General features: G+C 46.9%; 1 protein-coding gene across 1 annotated transcript in view; it reads right to left on the bottom strand.

Moving 5' to 3' along the window:
- The window catches only part of Sorl1 (sortilin related receptor 1), a 158,410-nt gene that overhangs the window by 106,074 nt on the left and 27,551 nt on the right, over nucleotides 1-24,785 (bottom strand). The window contains exons 4-6 of the mRNA XM_050120095.1: nucleotides 19,296-19,457; nucleotides 17,344-17,411; nucleotides 9,551-9,731 (exon numbers count right to left, since the gene is read on the bottom strand). Of these exons, the coding sequence (XP_049976052.1) occupies nucleotides 9,551-9,731; nucleotides 17,344-17,411; nucleotides 19,296-19,457 (411 nt within the window). The remainder of the gene's footprint in view (nucleotides 1-9,550; nucleotides 9,732-17,343; nucleotides 17,412-19,295; nucleotides 19,458-24,785) is intronic.

Consider the following 24,785-nt stretch of genomic DNA (forward strand, 5'->3'; position numbering starts at 1 on the left):
GTGTGTATTGCATTCATGCACATGTGTGCATGCACCTGTGTGTAGTCTTGAAAGTAGGAAGAAGATGAGAGAGCTTAAGGAACTTTATTTTATTTAAAAATAAAGAAAAAGAAACCGAGAAACACTTTCAATAATCATTCACATAGTGACTTAGGAGTCTGGGGAAATATATAGCTATAAAATATATACAAATACACACATAAACACACACACACATGCATGCCACTCTTACCCAATAAATATAAAATCACAGACCACTATATCAATTTTTTTCAGAGTCTCAAAAGGCGCCCTTTTCCTGCTTCTGAGAGGATTATTCCTACACTGAGATAGTTCTGGTTCACCCTAAGGTATTCTGAGAGCATCACTGCATTGCATTATGGCCATCAAGAAAAATATTGCCAATTAAATCATGACACACTACTGACTGTGCGGGGCATTGTCAGGCTCGGAGGCTCTTCCTAATAAGCCACAGGGTTTCGTGAGTTGGTCTCTATTTTTTTTTTTTTTAACTGTTATTAGTAAGCCTCACGGAAAGATTTAACAGTACAAATCAGTATAAGAGTAAAATGGAGAGTTAGAGTTCCGATCTCACTGTCCTTCCCTCTTCCCTTCCACGGCAAGGACACAAGCAGACAGCTCTATGCAGCTGCACTATCACACACAAGCATCTTGATGTAGTGACAAGACTGCCGTCCCCCAACCAGCCTCCCTTCTTCCCTCCTGAACAACAGGGCCCTGACTGCCACCCAGACTGAAGGGCTCTAGTCTTTATGCCCTCCTCATCAGCTATACTCACAGAGCCAAGCTCTGTTTAATGACATGCAATGAGGATATTGTGCCAGCTTTAAAGGAAACTACTTAAAGCACCAATCAGCTGGTACCTCTGACATTTTGGCCATTCTGATTTCCCCTAGTCTTCCTAACTGAATAAAGACTCAAAGGCTAGTAAGGGCGTGTTAAGAATCGGAATAACTCCACCGGGTAGTGGAATGGAAAGATACAATCCTAACCCTAGCCTTAGCTTGCTTATCTACCTAAAGCAGCATGGGAAAGGGACAAAAACGCCCATCTTGGTTGTCACTTTGATATCTAGTCTGTTATCAGTGAACCAATACAATTCTAAACTGACGTGTGCAATCCAGGGTTTTGCACACAAACTGGGTCACAAGAGAGAAACTACTGAGCACCTTCTTCATAAAAACAGCATGTAAACCTTGCCAACCCACCACAGCTCAGCCTTTCTTCCTCAGTCATGTACCTCAGCCGGGCTTTCCGTTTCTCAGTTTATGATAGGAACTGAGATGATTTCCAGAGACACTCTCTAATACAAGACACCATACATGCTACCTTCTGCAATCGCACACCATTTGAAGGGCATGTTCTAAGAAGATGGGTAAGTTTTATGTTTTGTTGTTTGTTTTATTTTGTTTTTCAAAACAGGGTTTCTCTGTAGATTTGGAACCTGTCCTGGAACTCACTCTATAGACCAGGCTGGTCTCTAACTCACAGAGATCCACCTGTCTCTGCCTCCCAAGTACTGGGATTAAAGGCATGCACCACCATCACCCAGCTTAGATGAATAAATAAAAAAAAACAGATTTTTTTTTCTAAGACAAGAGCTCATATAGCCCAGGCTGGCCTTGAACATACTAAATAGTGAGGATAAACAGACTTAAACCCCTGTCCCTTTTGCTAGTATCTCCTAAGTGCTGGGGTTACAGGCATGAGTCAACATACTCAGTTGTAAAATTTTCATTCTGGATTGATCTCCTGAAAAGCTGTAATCGTTACTAGACCTATCATATACATATACAACATATACAACAGCTAGGACTTGTTTAAATGTATTAATCTGGGTGAGTGGGATAGAATTTGATGCTTTATAGAGAGTGGTTTTTTAAGTTTTGCATTTTTACTTCTGATCATCAAATGATGTGATTGCAGCTTATATTTGAGACGATGTCAAAGCAAAAAAACTAATGAACAATCAAGGAGGAACTAAGAAATGGCATATACTCAGCCACAAAGGCCAAAGGATGCTGCAGTGAGTTTGTCAGCTCTAAATCTCATAGTAGTTTAGCTAGAGATGACTGGTAGACAGCAAGAGGCCTCCCAAGGAGTGTGGTGACGTGAGGACAAAAGCCAGGAGGCACCTGAGTGTAGGCTGCAGCCGTCAATGTTGCATTCGCCTCTGGAACAAGGACAAACCTTCAGCGAACCATCACTGTGGCTCCTTCCAAGAAGCATCAGTCATAGAACACAGGAACCCAACACAGAGCCCAGACCTCTCCTGCTATGGATGAATAATCCTATCAATTTGATTGCATGAAGAAACACCTAGGATCAGAGATGGTGGTGCCCACCTTTAATTCAAGCACTTGGGAGACAGAGGCAGGTAGATCTCTGCTGAGTGTAAGGCCAGCCTGGTCTACAGACAGAGTTACAGGACAACCAGGGCTACACAGAGAAGCTCTGTCTTGAAAAGTCAGAAACAAAGAAAAAGAAAAAAATACCTAGGGATTAGGAAAGCATGCTCCTGGGTGTGTCTGTGGAGCATTTCCAGAAAGGACTAACAAAGGGGAAACGACCGGCTCTGAACACAGGGAGGCACTGTCCCCAGGCTGGCTAGGGACCTAGCAGAATAAAAAGAGAAAGGAAGAAGCCAGCTAGTGTAGGCTTCTCTCATCTTCTGGGCACCATGAAGTGAGCTGCCATACCAGGCCCCGCCCTCCTCACTGTTAGGCACTGAAAGCTCTGAAACCCCAAGTCAAAACAACCTTTCTCTTTTAAATTGTTTCCTTCCTTCCTGTACTTGGTCCCGGTGAAAACATTAATCTAATTAGTACATCGCAGCTGCTCAGGAGGCTGAAGCAAAAGAATCACCCCGGAGCCTAGGAGTTAAGAGACCAACTTGGGTGACAGAGAGATACCTCGTCTAAGAAAAACAAGCAACCGTAAATAAAGCAGATAAATAGCGACTAGCTAGCTAGCTTTCACAGTACTAGAAAGAACTATCCAGGCTGCTAAAGAGAAAAGTCACCAACAGTCTCACCCAGCCATGAACTCTGTGAGCTACAAAGGGACCAACATGGCAAGAAATGCCTATAGGTGAAATGGTGGGATGGATGCTATGTGGATAACCAACAGCTTTCTGGATTTAAGAGAACTGTACCATAGAGGAAATACTTGCCTGGTACTGTGAACCTGACCAAGACTCCAAAGCTGAGATGCTCATAGGCCACAGGGGCAATCCTACTACTATTATTTTGCTATGTGGACACAGTATCAAACTGTCCTCCAAATAGTTATTCTACACCCATTGATGAGTGAAGCTCTCAGACTTGCACCAGAGAAGCTTCTCTGTGGAGCAAATGGTGGTCAGTGCAGAAACTCGCAACTGGTCCAAGTGCAGAGAACAAGTGTCAGTATAAATGGAACATCTATATCACACCCATCCTACTGGATTCCAAGAAACATTACAGAAGAGGGGCAGAAAGATTCTAAGAGCCAGCGGTCCAGGGGCAAAACAACATCTTGTGGACATGGCAGAACCAGAGACTATGAAGTCACATAGCTATGACTGCCTGCACACATGGGACTCAGTGGATTACAAATTAAAACAACACAAACAAACCACAAAGGACATGAGTGTGGAGGTGGGAGATGGATCCAGAAGGAGCTGGGGCAGGAGTGGGGGGAGGGGGGAGACTATGATCAAAATACATTGTAGATACGTATAAATTATAAAAGAATTAATAAAAATATACAACTTTTAAGAATCAAAATGCTACCCTCAGGGAGATAGCCAGTGAGGCTGGCATAGGGAAGGGATGCTGAGGAGGAAGGAGAACCATGAGGTCATAGCTATATGAACCGTTCTTTCGTGTAGGTCAGAAAAGGACCACGATAAAGTTTACAAAGTTAATATTAATTGAAAACACTTCCAGAATGACAAGGTTAGGAGCTCTGAAACTACCCCCCCCCATAAAATAAAATAAAAAAAAAAAACCACAAGCAGTCTCAAAAACCAACTTTCCCAGGTTTCTGAGAACTACATAAAGTCTGGCAACACTCCAAGTGGCATTTATTGAAGAACAGCTGGATCTTGGCAAGCAGGGTGAACTTTGCTGCATTTTCACGGGCCCTACTCTAACCCCTCTTTCTAACTCTGAAGTAGCCTTGGAAACACACAGCCTCAAAGGCATAATAGCTGAGGGGCTACTGGACAGGACAAAACAGGTCACCCCCCCCCCAAAAAAAAAAAAGAACAGTTACAAAATTGTCAGTACTTTCGCCGCCTGGTGGCTCATCTTCCTAACACTTACACACACATACAGAGTCCCATAACCTGTCAGAGTGTGCCTGAGGGACAGCATCTGACAGTTGGCAGTTTAACACCGAGACTGCCAGAGGCAGCATCCACAGCCAGGGCTAACCAAAGCTTAGAAAGAAAAACCCAGAAAGAAAATTGCTCTAAGAGGCATTGTTTGAAAAGCTCTGAAAAGATTTCTAGGAATCTTTAAGGCCAAGCACATAAGAGTTGTGCGTATACTCTAGCAAGAATGAAAAAGAGCCTGGCTCACCTCCAGCTAACCTGGAGGGCTCCACAGAAGGCAGAGTGGAGGGTGAGGGCGACTCTGTAACTCTCGAGGCAGGGAAAAGGAAGTCTTACCCCAACACCAGAGTCCATTAGGAACAGCAATCGCTGACTGTCTGCTACAATAAACCACAGACAATTCAGTATAAGCACGATCAAGAGTCTTTACAGAAACAGCACGTGAAACTCACAAAACAAACGGTGACAACAAAACTCAACAACATAGACTCAGGGGCAGGTATCAAGAGCCACTGTATCACAGCAACTGTGTGATTCTCAACAACAAAATGTCCTGGGGAGCTTTAACTGTCACCTTCACACAGTCTAGAGTCACCTGAAAGCCAAGATTAAGGAATTGCATCAATCTCCCTGGCCTGTGAGCACACCTGAGGGGAATTGTCTTGAGTGTTAACTGATATAGGAGGGCCCAGCCCACTACGGGTGGCACCATTCCCTGGGCTGTATAAGAAAGCTAGCTAAGCACATGTCTGTAAGATGTGAACCAGCAAGCAGGGGTCTCTGGCCAAAACTCAGGTAGATGACTTGGATGGCCTGTAGGAAGCCCTGGCTTCCATCCTTAGCTCGTGTGATTCATGGATCCTATGAGTCACCTCTCTGTTGCTGTAATCAAATAACATGACAAAGGCAGGAGAAGAGTTCGCCATGGCAAGGAAGCATGGCAGCAGGCAGGAGACTACAGCAGGCAGGAAGCTGAGAGTGCCCATCCTCAACGGGAAGCATGAACGTGAAACAGAGAGAGCAAACTGGAAGTGGCACAGGGCTTTGAATCTCAAAGCCACCTCCACCCAGTGGCTTACTTCCTTCTACAGGCTGCGCCACTTAAACAGTGATACCAACTGGGGATCAAGTGTTCAGCTGCCCGAGACGAGGGGAACAACTCTCATTCAACCCAGCATACACCTCCACAAAAGTACACTGGCTCAAAAGAAAAATGCACTTCAGGGGTTCACAGGAGACCTTAACTGACAGAAAAGAGGCAGCAGCAGTTTCTTAAAATTACTGTTATCAATTGTAGGCACAAGGTAATTGTGAGATCAATGGTAAAGTACATTGTCTGCCATGCCCAAGACCCTGGATTCGATCCCAAGAGCACAAAAATAGGGCAGAGGAAGAAAGAGAAAGGAAATACCAACTGCAAACAAAACAAATGAATAGCAGATATATTAGATTTCATCAACATGAAAATACTTTTTGCTAAAAGAAACATAAATAAGGAAGTGAATGATAACTGCAGAATGGCAGAAATTATTCACAACTTATATAGAGACACTACACAGAATAAATAAATTCAAGAGCAACAAGAAACTCAGTGTTAAAATGTGTGCATGCTTGTCACATGCACACAGGTGCCCTGTCCACAGAAGCCAGAGAAAAGAATCAGAGAACCTAAGAGGTGGAGTTACAGGTAGTTATGAGCTGTCTCTATGGTTACTGGGGCCTGAAGTCCTATGGAAGAGCAGCAAACACTCTTCACTGCTGAGCCATCTCTCCAGGCTCCAGGGCTTTCTTAAAACTCTCGATGATTCTCTTTGATGATCAGAGGAGAGTGCATTTGGGCCCCGCAATGTATACCAGGAACATCTGCTCCCGGGCAATGATGCTGCAGATGATCCTAAGAGAAGAGTGTGGGCCTGGCACGGCTTACCTAGAGCAGAGATACAAGCCACTTCCGCTGGCCTTGGAGCCCAGAGACCTGTGCACACACAGGAGGGAAAGTGTGGATACCATTGGGCTAGGTGGCACCCTCTCACTAGGATCCCAGGTAGAGAGAAGCTCAATACAGCAATACTAAGGGTATTAGACTTTATCTCATGGTAGCGATTACTGAGATAAATCACTTGAAGGAAGAAATAACTATTTGGGCTCACAGTTTTTAGAAGTCCAGTCTACAGTGGCAGGAAAAGCATGGCAGAGAAGACCAAGTCACGTCATTGGAGGACAGAAAAGAGGAAGAGGAAACTTTATGTTTTTTCCTCTTTTAATCCCTCCAGGTTTCCAGGTTTCCAGGTTCCCAGGGGTGGGATGGTGACCCCCCCCCCCCGCTTTCTAGGTATCTTTGTCCCCAGTTAATCCTCTGTGGATATGTCCTTCCACACACACCCAGAAGTGTGCTTCATTAACCTCCTGTACTTCTGAGTGCAATCAACATGGCAAGACTAATCGTCATATAACCTTCCAAAATTTAAAAATGGATTTGTTGCGTTGTTTTAGTGGTGTGGGTCCAATGACAGCATATGTTCTACCCCCCTGCATACTGCTACCAGGTGTCACATTAGTGACCATTAAAGCCAGGAGTTAGAGACACGTCACAGATGCTCTGGAGTGTAGCTGTGCCTATTGTTAGACCGGAGTGGACCACAGACAGTTCCCACAATTGTCTCTTACATGCTTGGGTGTGAGGTCTAGGAATTTCAGACCAAGAGAAGGAACAACAGCCATCCACCTCAGGCCCATCAGGCAAAAGCAAGAACAAACCAGGGCATCATTAGTGTGCATGCGAATTGAGAAATTAAAGCCACACAGTAACTCCAAGCCAAAGACTTCAAACAGAAAAGGCCCACAGCCACTGGGGAGCCAGAGATAAGGTGGCAGCTACAAAAGAACTCAGGGTTATCCCATTTGAGTCACAGAGCGTCAGTGCTGGGGCCTGATTTCAACTTGGGCCTGTTTTCCACTACCCTGCTCATGTCCAAGGCAATAATTGGAGCGGGGCATGTTCTTGAGCTACTCTGAAAACGTGTATGTGCATGTGTGCATATGTGTATGTGTGTATATGTGTGTACATGGGTATGTTAAGAAAAAGCCAAGCAAAGCAAGAAAGATATAATCTAGGGGTCAATGCAAGCAGAAAAAAAAAATGGCCACAATTCAATGGTTTTTAAAAAGCATTTTTGGCAGCACTCAGAAGGCAGAAGCAGGTGGATCTCTGTGAGTTCAAGGCCATCCTGGTCTAAGAGCTAGTTCCAGGACAGGCTCCAAAGTTACAGAGAAACCATGTCTCAAAACAAAAACAAACAAACAAACAAAAAAACCCATTTGTGGGGGCTCGAAAGATGGCTCTGAGGTTAAGAAAGTGTGCGTTCACAGAGCAGAGGCTCGATCCCAGCACTTATGTCAAGGGGCTGTCCATCAGTACCCAAAACTCCAGCTCAGGGCCTCTAGCAGCTCTGCCTCCACAGGCACCTGCACTCAGGTGCACATTCCCACACACAGACACACATAAATTAAAAACTGAAAACAAGTTTATAAAAACTTTTAGTTTATGTACACAGTTTTGTCTGCATGTATGTCTATATGTGGGCATCAGATCCCTGGAACTGGAGTTAGAGACAGTTGGGAGCTATCATGTGGGTGCTGGGAATTGAACCAAGTCCTCTGGAAGAGCAGCTAGTACTCTTAACTGCTGAGCCATCTCTCCAGTCCCAAAACAACTTTTAAAAATAAAACATTTTGTGGGCCAGTGAGATGACCCAGGAGGAGAGGTGCTTTTGGCCAAACCTGACAACTTACGTTCCAACCCCAAGACCAGAACAGAACTAAGGCCTACATCTGTCCTCTGACCTTGGTACACATGCCCACGCCCCCACCCCAACACACACACACACAAAATTAGTAAATAAATGTCATGCGAATTTTAATAAAATAAAAAAACCACATGTTTGCAAGGTCCATAATGGGGATGGCTATAGAGTTACCACCTGTACCCTTTGTCCAACCTTCCTCCCTGCTTTCCCCGCTGGCCAGCGAGTACCCTAGGAGTCTATCAAGAAGCTTGGCCCACTTCTGCCCTGTCTGCTACCAAGTGCAGAAACAAAGGAGAACCCAGAGACAAACACTCTAGCTGGCTTCAGTCCCTGACTTAGCAGTGACAGAAAGCAGGACAACCTCCCGGGTACCAGAGGCTTGCCACAGTCAGTGAGCAAAACCACAGCTCTCAGAGCAGGGATCCGAGATGCTCTTGCCAGAGCCTGCTCTGTCCCTTTGAACGGGGTCACAGAGTCCTGTTAAGAAATCAGCTCTGGTTTGAAATGAGCAAGGCTCCATTTCAGAACCTGGCTCTTGCACCTCAAACCAAAGGGAAGGAAGGAACCTCCTCAAGGCGAAACACTAAGTGACTTACCGACATCTGGAAGCTTACTTACTGCTTGTCTTAGAGTATTAACTCCCATTGGCCAATGACTAAACATCCTATTACCCAAGTAAACGAAAGTGTCCAAAAATCTCGATGAGTCTAAGTTTAAAAGAAACCATCCAGGAAGCGGGATTCAAAGAAAAATAGTTCCCAGGTGCCACAGCTTCCGTCTGTATTCTTTTTATTGAGATTACAAAGAAATTTGCTTTTAAGAACTAGGGAGATGGCCCAGTTGGTAAAACACTTGCTGAGCAAGCCTGAGGACCTGAGTTCAATCCCCAGTACCCATTGTGAGGTGAGGAATTAGACACAGCAGCTCTGGGAAACCCGCGACAGAAGGTTTCCTGGAGCTCAGTGACCACCAAGCATAGCTGAACAGGTAAGCTATAGGCTTGACCTGTCTCAAAATTGGGGTAGAGAGAGGGAGAGAAACCACCTGAGGTCAATCTTTGCACCCCCCACATACACCTACACACACACACACACACACACACACTAACATATACATAAAACCACACACACCAAAAATGAAATCTGTCTTATTTGGGATGCTTGGTTACTGGGACACAAGCGGATTCCTAGATCTTCTGACACAGTGATTATTACCTGTTCTGAATTTCTCTGTTCTCATCCGGTACCTCCCATGCCCCTTGGGCATGTTCACTGACAATCAGGATCCTTCAGCCAAGTTACCCAAGTACATCATTGTGTTGACGTCATACAACCTCACCCAGCTGGATGCCAGACCCAGCAAAGGAACTCTTGGAGCAGCCAACTGCAGAGCGTCCTCCACTTACCACCACCTTTGTTGCAAACATGTACTTGTCCCGAAGCTGGAAGTCCCTCACTTCCTCCAGGACCACTTCCTGGTTTTCCCGGGACTGGAAGAAGTCTGTGCTGCGGAGCACTGTGGAGAACCCGAAGGGTTCGTGCCGCTCAATGTAGATAGTGTTTGGCTGGTCATAGGGGTCGATTCCCCTGGAAGGAAGAAGCAACTGTTACCATTTCCTATTTAGTCACTGGAGGCACGGACATTTCACTGTGTGGACAACTGCCCAGGACCTAAGAACCCACAGAGTCAGCTACAAATGGCACTCTGCCTCAAGCATATGCCTTTGCTCGTTCCTTAGCTGGGGACAGAAGCTGGGGAACTGCCACTTGTAAGGTGCTTTACTCTGCTAACGCTGTTTCCAAAGCATCCTGGGATTAGCTCAAGGCAATCTCAGGCCCTACTTTCAAAGGACAGAAACGGCAGAAGGCAGGGTGGCTCCGAGGAAAATGAGCGCTGGAGGCACCAGACAAGTTCCTGGCCCCAAGCTCAGAATCTCAGAGGTGAGTGCCATTTTCCCTAGGTTCTATAGACTAAAACACGCAGCAGAACACAGGGCACACTAAGACCCTCTGAGCAAGCGGCCTATCCCTCAGATCTTTCCCTGCCTGTCCCTGTTGATATCACTAACCCATGCCATCTGGAGTCATCCTGCCCGTGTATTTCGTCTCCCGTGAGGCACCTGCTTTGCCGACCAGCTAGGTGTCCTCCAGAGAGGGTAGGCACACTTGTCACTCTTTGCTTCTGTGGACAGCTCTGTGTAGAGGTGCCCTCTGCACACTCCAGTCCTTACATGTAAACTCTACCCTCCTTCCAGATCAAATTGAAATCACTGTCCTCCAAGAAGCTTCTCCTTTTCCTCCCAATGTTAGCCACACATATCTGCAATGCTCACTAGCAACACTTCTATAGGAGTTGTAACTACTCAGACTAAGGTATGGAATTACAGGGGCCGGGTGAATTTGGAGTTGGTCTCGGTACACTCTAGTGGGGCCTCTTACCCACGGCATCACATGTGTTTGTGCACGTCACACTGGCCTGGGGAGGCTGGGATGACAGAATCCCTGGCTGAGGAGACGCTCACTGCATCAGATGCATGGACTACTTCCTACTATAGCCACTAACCCCAATGGCCTCTTCAGGTTAAAAATCAGACTACACCGGAGAAGCTCGCAGTCGAGGCTAGTGCCCTCAAATACAGCACCACCCAGAAGCCAGGAAGACCACTGATCTGCCCAAGCTTCCCGACACTTGAAATTAAACACCAAGGCTGGCGAACCGGCAAATGGAAAATTAATTGGTAAGTCAAGCAAAGAAACCCACAGTAGCCAAGCAGAGATGACGCTGGCATGGAGCCGAGGGTGTCATTTATGTGGCTGCCTGAACACAGTTCTAAGGCCCTGCGGCACTCAACATAATGACGGTGAGGATGATTTCCCATTCCTCCCAAGAAAGAGGGTCAAGGCCGTGTTCATCAAAGAAAGCAAACTGTTTTCAAAGGAAGCAATGGAAGCGGGGAGACGGTGCAGTCAGTAAAGTGGGCGTAGAACCAGCACGAGGCCCTGAAGCTGTGGTGGCCACGTGAAAACGGGCTGTGCTATCTCACGATCCCACTGCTGGGAAGGTGGAGAAGACGTCTTGCCAGTGAGCCCCAAGTTCAGTGAAAGGCCCAATCCCCAAAACATAAAATAGAGACCGAGGCAGATACCCAGCATCAAGCCCTGACCTCCACACACGCACACGCATGTGAACACATATGCATGCAGGTGAACATATACAGGAAGAAAACAAGAAACAGAAGAGGGAACATGTCATTTTAACACTGGAAGAAGACTTGATGTAGACCCTACAATCTGGACTCTGAGCAGAGTGGTGGAGAAGCCAGCAGCCCGGGCCCCGGCGTGGGAGAAATCCATTCTTCCTGATCAGATGCTCGTGTGGGGGCGGCTGGTGACATGTTCTCTTCTCCACAATTAGAAGTACTGATTAAAGTACTTCCTCTAGCCTAGAGGATATGCAAATGAAAAGGAGGCTGCTGGGTATTTTTAAAAGGCAGAGAGGAAGAAACCCTTCTTGACATATTTTGAGATGAGCTTACTTCTATTATTCCTTTCTCCAGCCAAAAGAGGAGGCCAAGGTCTCGAGACCGAACACCTCATACCTTTCACCCCAACCCTCTTCCGCCACCCATATTTGGACCTCTAATCCTGGGATTGGCTCCATCTACAGGCTCCTATACTCCGGCATCTCCTCACCTTCCAGTTTCTCTCCAGCCCTTGGGTACTCTTGTTCTATCTCTCATCTAGTGGCTACTTCTATGCATAGTCACCCCTGGGCCCCATCTGCCTCACCCACAGCCCCACAGGGAAGCTGTGTGGGCCACCCTTGAGTGCTTCCCACCCCCTTATAGGTCTTTCCCTGTGCTGGCCTTGTCAGTCTCTAGGTCTGGACATGTACTTTCTAGGTTTCTCTGCCCTGGTCCCTGCCTCCCCTGACTGATGCTCCCAGGTTGACAGGCATGGTGGCTCAAGACCATGTTACCCTCTGGAAGATCAACTTGTACTCTTACTCTGGGGGAAATTTAGGGAGAGATCAATCTCCTAAGCAACCTGAAATCCCAATACTAGAAATCCAACCTCTGCAACACACCTGTGTGCCTGCAGAAGTTACAGAACAAAGTTCTAAGCTAAAAAGCTTTGCATTAGGCAGTCCTGCTGACTCTCCCTCAAAGTGATCAAAGGGCAATCTGGGAACTAGAGGGGTGGCTCAGCGGCTAAGAATGCTGGCTGCTCTTGCAGAGGACGGGGGTCCATTTCCATAGCCTTCTGTGACTCTAACGATCCAATGCCTTCTTTTGACCTCTGTACACACCAGGTACAATGTGGCGCATAAAAACACATGCAGGCAAAACATTCATACATACAAAATAAAGTAAACCTAAAAATATCAATTTCTCCCCATTAGGCAACGGAAAGTTAAGACAGTATCCCGGGATGGAGGCTCTCTTTAAACAATAGCATGGTCACAATTCTCCTACGACAAACACAGCCTCTGCCCAAGGAAAAACACCAAAGGACCAGAAAAACTGCTTGTTATGAAAGGGAAGTCCATGGGACTTAGAAGATGTGAAGCTGTGGTGCCTCTTACTCCCTTTGCTCCTTCCTCAGCATCCTTTGTGAAAGCAAGTAAGATCAACTCAAAAAAAATCAATTTACACAGCTAGAATAAACAATAGGCAGTGTCAGTATCCTATTGGTCCACTGCATTTAATATAGACTAAAACTAAACATAAAACTCAGAAGACAAATAATAACTGGCAAACAAGCATACCCATACAACCTGTCTTATATCACACCAAAAGGGCCTAATCTCAACTATATAAAGAGTTCCCAGAAATCACAAGAAGACTAACAATCAGAAAAAGAGCAAGGGGTATTTAGGACACATGTTCCATAAAAAGAGCATTTTTTTTGATGAGGTTTCTCTGTAAAGCCATAGCTGTCCTCAAATTTGCTAAGAAGAGCATGTTTTCTTAAAATGATGCTTGACTAGGAGTTCACAGTCACTGCCAAATACATAGCGAGTTCCAGGCCAGCCATCGTTAATATGAGTCCTATCTTAAAAAAAAATATCTTCAGTAAAGACATTCAAATTCATTCATAATGAGAAAATGCAAATTACAGCTAAATGAGACAATGTGCCCTTAGCTGTAGAGAAAGACACTATTCTATGCTACTGAGATGAAAGTAAATTTGACAATGTCCGTGGAAAATTTGGCAATGCCGACCCAAGTTACAATTTCCCTGGGGACTCAGCAGTGAGCAAGACTAACAAAATCTCTTCCCTTTGATGCTTTCATCCTATTGAAGACAAACAGTTAACATGACAAACAACGGTGTGCTACAAGGTAATAAAGGATTACACACAAAAAGAATAGCGCACAGCTGAGCGAACAGGAGTCGTCATTTTAAATAGAATCTTTAGAAAGCTCCCCACAGAAGAATGGCTATCACTTGAAAGACAATAGAGAGATGCTGAAGGCTGTGGAGAAAGGGGGAATCCATGTGCGGCTCACTGTGTGAACCAAGACTGGGGAGGATCCTGGGGAAATTAAAAATAAACCTACCATATGACTGAGCTGTCTCTTTCCTGGATATAAACCCCAAAGGAAATGAAATCACTGCCTCTGAGATCTGCGCTCCCATGTTTACCACGGCACCATGCACAAGAGCAGAAACACCTCAATGTTCATTGACGGAAAAAAACTGCAAAGACTGTGGTTCAGAGATACAGTGGAATATTAGCCAGCCTTTAAAATCGAGCTGCTGTGGGAACAACGTGGAGAGACCAGGCTATGGTAAGTCAAACAGACCAGATACACACAAAAGTGTGTGTGCTCACTTCCACTTAGAAGTTTAAAAAATCAAATGGGGGGTGGGGATAGGAGAGCAAAGCAGAGGACATGGAGGAGCCAATACAGGATTAGACTTCATAACTGTAGCTTGTGTTTGGGATTTTTGCTAACCTACTGCAGTTGCTCTTGTACACACAAGGACAGCCGTGTGTGATGGTGCCTGCCACTTGCTTCGCCGTGGGCGCTACTTTACTGTATCCTATCAGAGTGTAGCGGAAACTCTGATAACACTCGAGTAAATAAGTAAGATCTGATGGGCTGGTCTCAGGAACTGATGAAGTAAAAGGGAAGGCAGTGAGTGCAAGCTAGGAAAGAACATTCTAGCCAGAGGAAAGAGCAAGTGCACAGGCCCTGTGGTCCTTCATCTGAGTGAACGATGATGTGTTCAGCAGTTCAGAGAGGACTGTGGAGATGGAGCAGTGGGCAAGGTGCTTGCTATACAGGATTGAGGACCTGAGTTCAGCACCCATGTGGAGTGGAGACTCCTGTCTGTAACACTAATGGGGAGTGGGGAGACAGGCGGATCCCAGGGACTCACATCTCAATCAGTCTAGTCATATTAATAAGCTCCGGGGTCTTTGAGAGACCCTGCCTTAAAAATACAGTGAAAAGTATAATTGAAGAAGACAGCCAGCATTAACCTCACATGCACACAGATGTGAACACCTACACACCACACACGCTCAAAGGTTCAAAAGGATTGCTCTGCCTGTGTTCTTAGGATAAACTTCCAATGGACAAGAGTGATCCCAGAAAGACAGTTGAGACTCATGAGCAACGACAGTGTCTCCAAGTAAAGCAATAGCTGAGCAGGCATCACTGGGTACACAAAGGTCGGTTAGGGGCTGGGGAGGTAGCTCAGTGGATAGTGCACTTGTCATGCAAGCATAAGGGCAGGAGTTCAGATTCCCCAGCACCAAAGAAAAAAACAGGCAGGTGTGGGGACAGACAGGGTTCCCTAATGCAAGACTGCTGGTTAGACTAGCCAGAACTGGTAAACCCTGGATTCAGAGAGAGATCCTCTCCCAATAAATATGGTGAAGAATAATAGAGGAAGACCCGGATGACAACTTCAAGCCTTTACATGTACATATACCCAGTCACACATGTGTACCTACCCATATATGAACACGCACCACAAACATACACACACACACATAGGCCATTGAGTCCACAAGATATAAACATGGACAAAGTGTAGAACACAAAATAATATGGAATCAAAAAACATAGTTCTTTGTTTTGTTTTGTCTTTTGTTTTGAGACAAGGTCTCCCTATATAGCCCTGGCTGTCTTGAAACTCACTATGCAGACCAGACAAGTCAAACTCAGAGAGATCCGCCTGCCTCTGCCTCCTGAGTGCTGGGATCAAAGGTGTGCTCCACTATACCCAACCACAAGGTTCTTAAACTGATCCTAGACATTGAATGAGGAGGGGAAAAGGACACATACAAGACAGGAGGACCAAGAGTCAATGCAGGATTGAAGGGTCAATTTGTGGTTGGTGTCTCTCTGTTATTCATGAAAACAAAATGACCAAAGAAGGCAAACATACTCACTCTACAACCAATCCCAAGAACCTGTCCCATGCTCACTGCAAACATGCAAACAGCTGTGTTCAAGATCTCATGTCCCACTGCTCTCCCAGGACAAGGTGACTAGCAGCAGCACTTAGTTAGACATGGGTGTTCCTGATGGAAAATAGTCCACTTCACTCTCCTCAAAACTTACAGTGGCCCCCACTTCTCTCAGATTTAGTTCAAATTCCTTCCCCAAACACAGTAGATTCTTTGGTTTGGTTTATGTGTGTATGTGTGCGTGAGTGCATGTGCGCGCACAAACACACACATAATCATGTGCAGACCACAAGGCAAGCACTATATAGACGTCAGAGGACAACTTATGGGAATTGGTTCTCTTCCTCTATCTGTGGCTTCTGGGAACTGAACTCAGGTCAACAGGTTCGGAGGCAAGCACCTTGACCGGGTGAGTCACCTCACAGTCCCTCAGCACTGGAGATCCTTACCCAATTTCTCTGCACAAATTATGAACAATACACAGTCCAAACATTCGGTATTTCCCACCCAGGTACTACAATAACACACAGCTGCCTCTGGCCATGCTTCTCCAGCAGGGAAGTGTTGTCCTCTACACCTATCTACAGCATGCTAGTTCCTGTTCCCACCTGCCATGCACAGCCTGGATCAAGGGCAACCAGAAGCTACCTGGCACTTCGTGCTCCCTCCAACATGTGTGGCATGTATACAAAATGTCTTTTCTGATTCCCTACTGTGGCGATATTTTGTTTGTGCCGTAACAATAAAATTTGCCTAAAGATCAGAGTATGGAGCTAGCCACACTAGTTAGCCATAGAGGAAACAGTGGTGGCATACACCTTTCATCCCAGCACTAGGCAGGAGGAGACAGGAGCTCAGGATTCAGTATGAAGTGTCTTAGAGATGGTGTTCAGTCCGAGGACTGAATGAGGTAAGAACTAGAGGCTGACTGCTTTTTCTCTGATCTTTCGGCTTCCACCCCCAATATCTGACTCCAGGCTTTTATTGTTAAGACCAATTAGAATTCGCGCAACACCCTACACCACATCCTTCTCTATAACCGTCTCCATATATTTTGTTCGGCTTGCATTTGGGGGGGGGGAAGAAACATGAAATGAATGTACCAGAGTCTGGATTTTTACACTGAGGAAAAGCCCATTTGTGATATAATGCCCTGAATACGGAAGTGCTTTGGTCTCTAGGACATGCAAGAGCTTCAAGGTTCCCCCAGGTCCTCTAACCAACTGAAAAACACCCCCTTTCTCACCGCTAACTGGTGAGTTTGTTTCCTGTGCAATTCTGCTTCCCAGGTCAGGACAGTATATTTCTTGAACCAAGTTCTGAGAGTAAAATATCCACCCACTGTCTATTATGACTGTTCGAGTCTGTCATTTTTCCTATGGGGTCATATTCTGAATATCTGCACCCAGCTGGAAGCTGTTGAACCTATAGAAGGTAAGGCCTGGCTGGCAGAAGGAGGTGAATAGGGTCAGGTCTTTGAAAGTCATACCCTGTTCCCAGTACCTTCCTCGTTCAGTTTCCTGGTCTACTGTGATAAGAACAGCCTCTTCCAACCTCTCCCACTGCCATGAGCTGGCCCGCCATCTTTTCCCAACATGACAAACTCGGACCACCCCCTCACACAGCGAGCTAACATAATCCTCCCTTAGCTTGTTCCTGTCAAGTATTTTGGTCCCACTCATGCCAAAGTAACCAATCCAGACTGAAGGAGCTAGGAGACAGGAGACGACTTCCTTTGGACACCAGGATTTGCCACGTGGCTCAACTTACCAAGAAAAGGACTTCACATGCTCCTGAATCATGATCCAGGTCTGGCCAAAATCATCTGACTTCCATAGCTGCAGAGACCAAAATAACAAGAAGTAGTCATGACATGAGAAGAGATGCGTGTGCCACCATATGCTGGAAACACCAACTGAAACATTGCGCGGACGGGCAGACCACAGCAAACAGAAAGAGGAGGAAGGACAGATCTGTTCTCTAGAGCAGCTGGAAGGGTGATCTGTTACCCACTTGGGGGCTGTCTCACCACCTGAGTGGGGTGTCAGGAGAGAGAATCTGCCTAGCCTCTACAAAGCCCAGGATGCCTTCCCCAGCACTGCAAAACACAAAGCAAAACTGGGGACACGATGCAGTACATCCACACCGCAGGGTATGCGTGAACCTGGCGCACATTGACGCCCAGGACACTGGAAACACTGTTCTCAGTGAAAAAAGACAGTGTGATTCTACTTACATGAGGGACCTGGGAAAGGCAAGATCAGAGATTGAAAACACAATGGTGGCCAGGAGAGTTTGCGGGGGGGGGGGGGGGGGGGAGATAGAGTGTGGGTTGAACATAGATGAGGTTTCAGTTCTACAAGAGGGGAAGAAAGTTCTGGAGCTGAATGGAGGTGATATTGCAGAACATAAATGTAACTGATATCAATCAACTAAACACACAAAAAAATTACAATGGTAAAATTTTCTTAAAAAAGGAAAGTACACTAAAAAAGAGAATAAAAATACAATATCTGTAGACTAAGGGAATAGGTTGTTGGTGGCAGAATACTCATCTGTCATGTAAGAAGCTCTGGGTCTGATACCCAGCACTAAATAAATAAATACACATTGGTCACTTCAGCTGACTGCAGAGACATTGCCCAGAGCAAAGGGACCAACTGAATGCTTGACCACAGGGATCGACTGAATGCATAAACTTGGCAGCTCAGTATTTGGCCAGCTCGTTACCAAAGCCCCACAACCTGTGGACACCAGAGACTTCCAAAGGCCCCAGCAGAAAAGCCTGAGTCCAAAACTAACAGCAGTCCCCTCTCCTGTTAAACTGACCCTGCACCTAAGCTTAGGTTACTCCCTAAGGCTGGCAAAGGGAAACAGATCTCTGTTTTGGTTAAACAACCATAGAGCAAATGAATTGTTTCAAGGCCCTTTGAGCAAAAGCATTCAAGTCTCCTTAGTCAGGAGGAAGAGGGGTTTACGCCCTACCAGTATTCACTACTTGACACATTTGAGCGTTGAGGCAGAACTCCTCCACAGGCTCTCCCTCGCTTCTTAGTTTCCTTCAGACTTGATTCAAAATAGGAAATACACGCCATTGACTTTATAACTCAGAGGCATGCACAAACACAAAGGAAGAATAGCAAAGCTGAAAATCACGTCAAACAAATGCCAGTGCCATGTGCTTAAGGTGTGGCAGGGTGAAGCTGAGGGGTAGCACGCTGGCCTAGCAGGCGCAAGGGTCTGCATTCGATCCCAGTTTGGCAAAAGTCAAACAAAATAAATATAGGAGAGGACAGAGAAGTCAGATAGAAACACGCCAGGAAGTCACAGAGTTCACACTCCAGACTTCTCAGGAGGCTCTCTCTAGTCACATTTCTGGACCTCAACTTACCCCACAGGCTTTCAAAAATGCATGAACACCAAGAAAGGCCTAGTGTTGAAGTCACAGGACCTGCCAAGCGTTGGGTGCTAACTGATGGCAGGGACACGGGGAGAGGGTGCCAAGGGAGTATACGTTTCCTTAGCTGTGCTAAGTGAAATAGTAGCTACAGAGGTTAAGCCTGAGGGAAGAGGAGGACAAGGGAGGAGGCAAGGTCACGAAAAGGACACACAACCCACCCAAGCAGAGCAGAAAATTCCAGAACACACACACACACATACACACACACACACACACACACACACACACACTTAGTTACGTCTGTGCTCCAGAGATCTCTTACCTGCTTGTTGGGGTGAGATCTGTCAAAGCCCAAGAGGAGGTTGGAGGCTTTGCTGTGGAGGAGGAGGTCAGCAGCCCGGAATGGGATGGAGAAGCCATGGATGGTGTTGCAGAAGTCAAATGTGATCCACAGGTACTGGGCATAAGCATCCACAAAGATGTACTGCAAGAGAGAACAGGCAAGGTCAGAGCAACCTCTGGCCAGAGCCACCCGACAAGTCCCTAAGCCTTGTGCAAGTGCCCCCGTGTTGAGGGACATAGCACAAACGGGGTCTCATCCTCTTTCTCTATATCTCCGGGCCACCAAAAGATGATGGATATATCAAACCACATTCAGTTAAGACAGCTGGGAGATAGCTCAGATGAAAAGTTCTTCCTTTACATACACTAGAACCTATCTTTAAAAAAAAGTGAGGGCAAGCCTAAGGACCAATACCAGAGGTTGTTCTCCAGTCTTCACAAGACACAGACACACACAGAAAGGAGAGAATTGATGTGGGAGTGTCATATATCAATCTGTTGATTTCATTGGTTAAGCAATAAAGAAACACCTTGGCCCTGATAGGTTAAAACATAGGTGGGAGGAGTAAACAGAATAGTATGCTGGGAGGAAGAGGAAGTGAGGTCAGACTCTGCTCTGCTCCCGGGTAGACCCGACAGCTCTGCTCTCTGGAGCAGAGACGCCATGCTCCGCTCTCCCGATAGCTCTGCTCTCTGAGGCACAGGCGATGAAGCTCCGACCCAAGATGAACATAGGTTAGAATCTTCCCGGTAAGCACAGGGGTGCTTACACGCATTATTAGAAATGGGCTAGTCCAGGTGCTAGAGTTAGCTGAGAAGAGGCTAGATATAATGGGCAAGCAGTGTTTAAAAGAATATAATTTGTGTGTTGTTATTTCAGGCATGAGCTAGCAGGCGGCCGGGCTGCTGGGGACGCAGCCCCGCTGCACCTATTTCAACAGAGAATAAACAGGCCCAGTGAGATCATGAGGGGAGATTGTTTAGCAGGGTCATAAGGCTGGCCAACTTTTCTGGTGTTTTTATTTCTTCCCATTGACTTGGCCATTCTTGCTCACTGGCAGGCCACTCAGACACAGTCAGAAGGTGGCTACTGGCAGCCAGGACAGAGATAGCCTGTCCTTCAGATTGCCTGGACCATGATGGGGGTGCCATCACTCCACCCATCCTCCAGGCAGCCACAGGTCACCCTTTTCCTGGAAATCATTAAAATCTCTCCATTTATGACAGACCATCCTTGCTATAACGCCAGGTGACTCAATAGCCCTGGTGAACCAACTGTGCTGACAGGCACACTCTTGAGACCCGGCTGAAGCGGCTATGGGAAGCAGGGGCCATGCCTCGTTTCACTTCTTAATAGGTCACTGACTTTAAACAAGATCTACTGGGCCAGCAGCTGCTGCCGCCTCAAGATTTCCTGGGGACCCAACAAAGGTAGTGCAATTTAACATGTGAATCCTGCAGACTCCGTCAGTCATAAGCTAGGAGTGCTGCAGTAAGAATCCTCCTCCGGACATGCCCAGAGGTAGGCACAGATGAAGGTTAGACGGCCAGTGACACAGGCAGAACACAGGGAGAACCTGTCCAGACCACGGCACCAGAGCTGACGCCATATGAAGGGCGTCACGGTAGGGTGTCTGCATTGGTTTGCTTTCTGTCGCTGTGCTAAAACCCCAACCAAATCCAACCTAGGGACGGTGGGGGATTTATTTGGCTTTTCTCACCCCCACCATGCCCATCACTGAGGGAAGTCAGGGTCGAAACTCACGTAGGATCAGAGGCAGAAACTACAGAGTCTGGCTTGCTACCATGGCTTGTTCAATTGGCTTTCTTACACAAGCCAGGACCACCTGCCTAGGAGTGGCACCGCCCACAGAGGGCTGGGCCCACCCACAAGCCCCACCCACATTAATTTATTAAGCATGAAAATGCCCTCACGGACTTGACTACAGACCAGTCTGATTGAGGCTCCCTCTTTCCAGATAGCTCTAGCTTTTGTCAACTTGACATGAGCTAACTAACATGGCAGGCATAATGGCCACAAGGAAAGAACATTCCACGCCTGGGATAATGTAACTTTGGGCACAGAGTAGGGGCTTAGGCACTATCGTACAGGTTTAATGACAGGCTCAGAGGCCTAAGAAAAGAACGAGTCTAGGAAGCTCAAATGAGACGGGAGCAGGGAAGGGTGGGATAGAGGGGAAGCAGCCGTGCTCCCAGAAGAGCAAGAGTGGTCCCGAGAACCAGGCAGTGAATCAGAAGTAGAGCCATAGGGACCTAGCACCAGCCACAATCAGCCCTTCATATTCTAGAAGACAGCCAATTCAAGAGCATTCCCCTACATGACAGACAAGCTTCCTGCTCCTAACCCTTCTCAGTAGCCTACACAGGGGCTGCTACCCTGCACTGGCTCCCACCTGGCTCTCAGTGGTCCTTCCTGCCTTCTCCTTTGCACATCTCGCCTGTGCTGTTTCTCTTGTACTTCCTCCCCCAGCATCTAATGTAAATCTCACACTCTGCAGAAGCCTAATTAAATCCAAGAAAAAGGTAGTAAATGTTTTGAGAGCAAGAACTACTCCAACCAAACTCAGTGCAATAAAAACAATTACGATCCTAGCAAGAGCATCATAATTCCCGCCATGGATGTCTTCCTTAGAAACAGCCTGCCCTCCTGCTCTCAACCCATCTTGGCTCCTCGGAAAGGTGGCACTTTCAATTAGCAAGGACTGTTCCAGAAATCTGCTTCATGCCTTCCTCCAGGATCACATTTAATCTAAAATACCACCTAACTAGCCGTTTTTATGATAAGGCCGAATGGTTTTTCGGTTTGTTTGTTTCTGGTTGGCTTGGTTTGCTTGTTTTTTTTTTTTTTAAAAGCACTTGCTCCACACCAGGCAGGGAACTAGAAGCTTCCCAGGCTGTGTCTTGCTCAGGCTGTTTCTCATTCACAGTGACTCGGTGTTTTGGATCACCTTGTCACACCCCCTTTTAAGAACGAGGACACTGAAGCTCACAGCAGCTTGATTCCCCCGGATGACGCGGGAGCAGAGTCATACCCAGCTGCTGCAGAGCCCGGTTTCTAACAGTCCATCAATCCTTTCTGCTCTCCGAACCAAAGACAGCACTTCCTGATCTGAGAGCATTTCATGGTGCAATTTAACTCACGTATGTGCTTCCTCTCCTCATGATGCTCCTCAGCTGTTCCCTGGAAACCTGTCTTCCTTCACCTTTTGCAACATCCCTCTGAAGCCTCCCTGCTCCTCCCATGACAATCTTGGACTTTGATTCTGTGCAGATTCTTCATCTTACATACACACACACACACACACACACACACACATGCACGCACGCACGCACCACCTTGGAAGCTTAGTATTTCTTCCATACAGCCTCCAGAATGGATACTGAATGCTTGCGACAGTTTGGATGTGGTCTGTCCCACTAAGGTTTACAAATTACAAGTTTGACCTTCGGTGATGTTAAAAGATGAATGAGACTGAGGGAGTCACTCAGCCAGCAGAGTACTTGTGCAAGCATGAGGAGCCGAGTTCCGATCCCGGGGGTGGGGTCACATAAAAAGCGAGGCGCCGTGGCTCCTCCCTCTAATCCCACTAATCCCATCACTGGATACTGACGAGGTTTCATTTTCCACTTTTTCCTCTATTCTTTCTCCTCTGATACATTGCACATATCAGAAGGAGTCACATTTCCCAAAAAATGTTCCTACCCACCGCTCCCTAACTCAAAGCTCCTCGCAGGGCTCCCAAGTCCAAGGTGAAAGTCAATCTCCTCCACCTCCAGATGGCAGTCAGGGTGGCAATGCAGAACACCCATCCTGCCCAGATGCCATCAGCCCAGCTCCCTGGAGTCTCTCCCTGCCCATGCCTTCCTCCTGCTTGCAGGCTCCTACCAACTCTATTCCCCTACTGGCAACCAACATCCCATCCTTGGAGCCCCATTCCTAACCCTCAGTGCTCCCTGGGGGCCTCACTACCTCACTTACCCCCTGCTCCATTTAGAGATGACATCACTCTTCACCCAGCATCTCATACACTTTGGTGATATGTCACATGTCACAGACATATGTCGCATGTCATACACATATGCCACATGGCACACACATGGCAGGAAAGAACCGAATGCCTGGTTGCTTTGGCACCTGGTGGCCAACCCCACAGATGGGCTACCAGACCTGACCGATTAGCTGCTTCCCGAAGTGAGGTCTCAGGAGCATCTCTGACTACTAGAACTTCAGCAGCCTCTTTGTAAACACTTCATACCCCACGGTGCTTCTGGGATGATAAAGTTTTTTGCCGACTTGTCACAAGCTAGAGTCATCAGAGAGGAGGGAGCCTCAGTTGAGAAAATGTTGCCCTCCATAGGAAGTAAGCATCCTGTAGGTCATTTTTGTAATTAGTGACTGGCGGGAGAGGGCTCAGCCCATGGTGGGTGGCTACACTCATGGGATGCTGGTCCTGGGTTCTATAAGAAAGCCAGGCTGAGCAAGCCTTAGAGAGCAAGTCAGTAAGCAACCCCCATCCATGGCCTCTGCATCAGCCTCTGCCTGAGGTCCCTGCCTTGAGTTCCTGTCCTGACTGCTATTGATGATGAACTGTCTGTCACATGGGACTGGGAAGGAAAGAAAGCCTTCCATCCACAGTAGCTCAGGATCATGTTGTTCCATCACACAACGGAAACCCTAACTAAGACAGCAAGTTACAGAATTTATCTACACAATGGACTTTCTCCACTTTTGATGCAGGAACCCAGGTATGACGGATGACGAGTTGGAAGCAGAGAAGGCAAGCAGGAGAAGAAGGAAACAAACTGTTTACTATTCCCCTAGCTCCATGCACAGCCTGGAAAAGGACAGGATCCATCTGCACTCCTGCTAAGATTAGGCTGTAAAACCCAACTGTGCTCCAGTGGCCCAGCGATGAGCCTGGTCCCAGCACCATACTCTTGACAGCAAGGCACCCAGCCTTGCATGGCTTTTCTCAGGAAGTGGTAAGACTGGTGGGGCAATATTTGCCTTCCAGAGAACAAAGGTAAAAGTAAGAGGCACCATCAACACAATGGGTGTCATCACTTCCTTCCGGGGACATCTGGAGAGGGTGACAGTCTTACGTGGGGAAGTAGACAGGCTACAGTAAAGTCTCACTCTGTCCTTATTATGAACCTCACCTCCAACTGTCATTATGTTCTCCAAAGAGGCAGTTGCTTTCTTTCCTGGGTCCACAGCCTTGCCAACTCCAGAGCATGCATGGCCAGCTCACCATGAGAAACCTAAGATGCATGCCATGCACCTGAACTATAACACACTGCCCCACCCCTCTGTGCAATGCCTAAGTCTCTTATAGTGATCAGTCAAGTATTCCCTACTTCCTTCTTGTCCCAACATAGCAGGTGCTCTCCACCTTCCGTAGACCAAATGCTGCAAAACTCGGGTCCTCTGTCTGCTCTGTGTTCGTGG

The sequence above is a fragment of the Alexandromys fortis genome, unplaced genomic scaffold (assembly GCF_014885135.2).
Source record: "Alexandromys fortis isolate MF-2015 unplaced genomic scaffold, M_Fortis_MF-2015_v1.1 scaffold_190, whole genome shotgun sequence".
Classification (NCBI taxonomy): domain Eukaryota; kingdom Metazoa; phylum Chordata; class Mammalia; order Rodentia; family Cricetidae; genus Alexandromys; species Alexandromys fortis.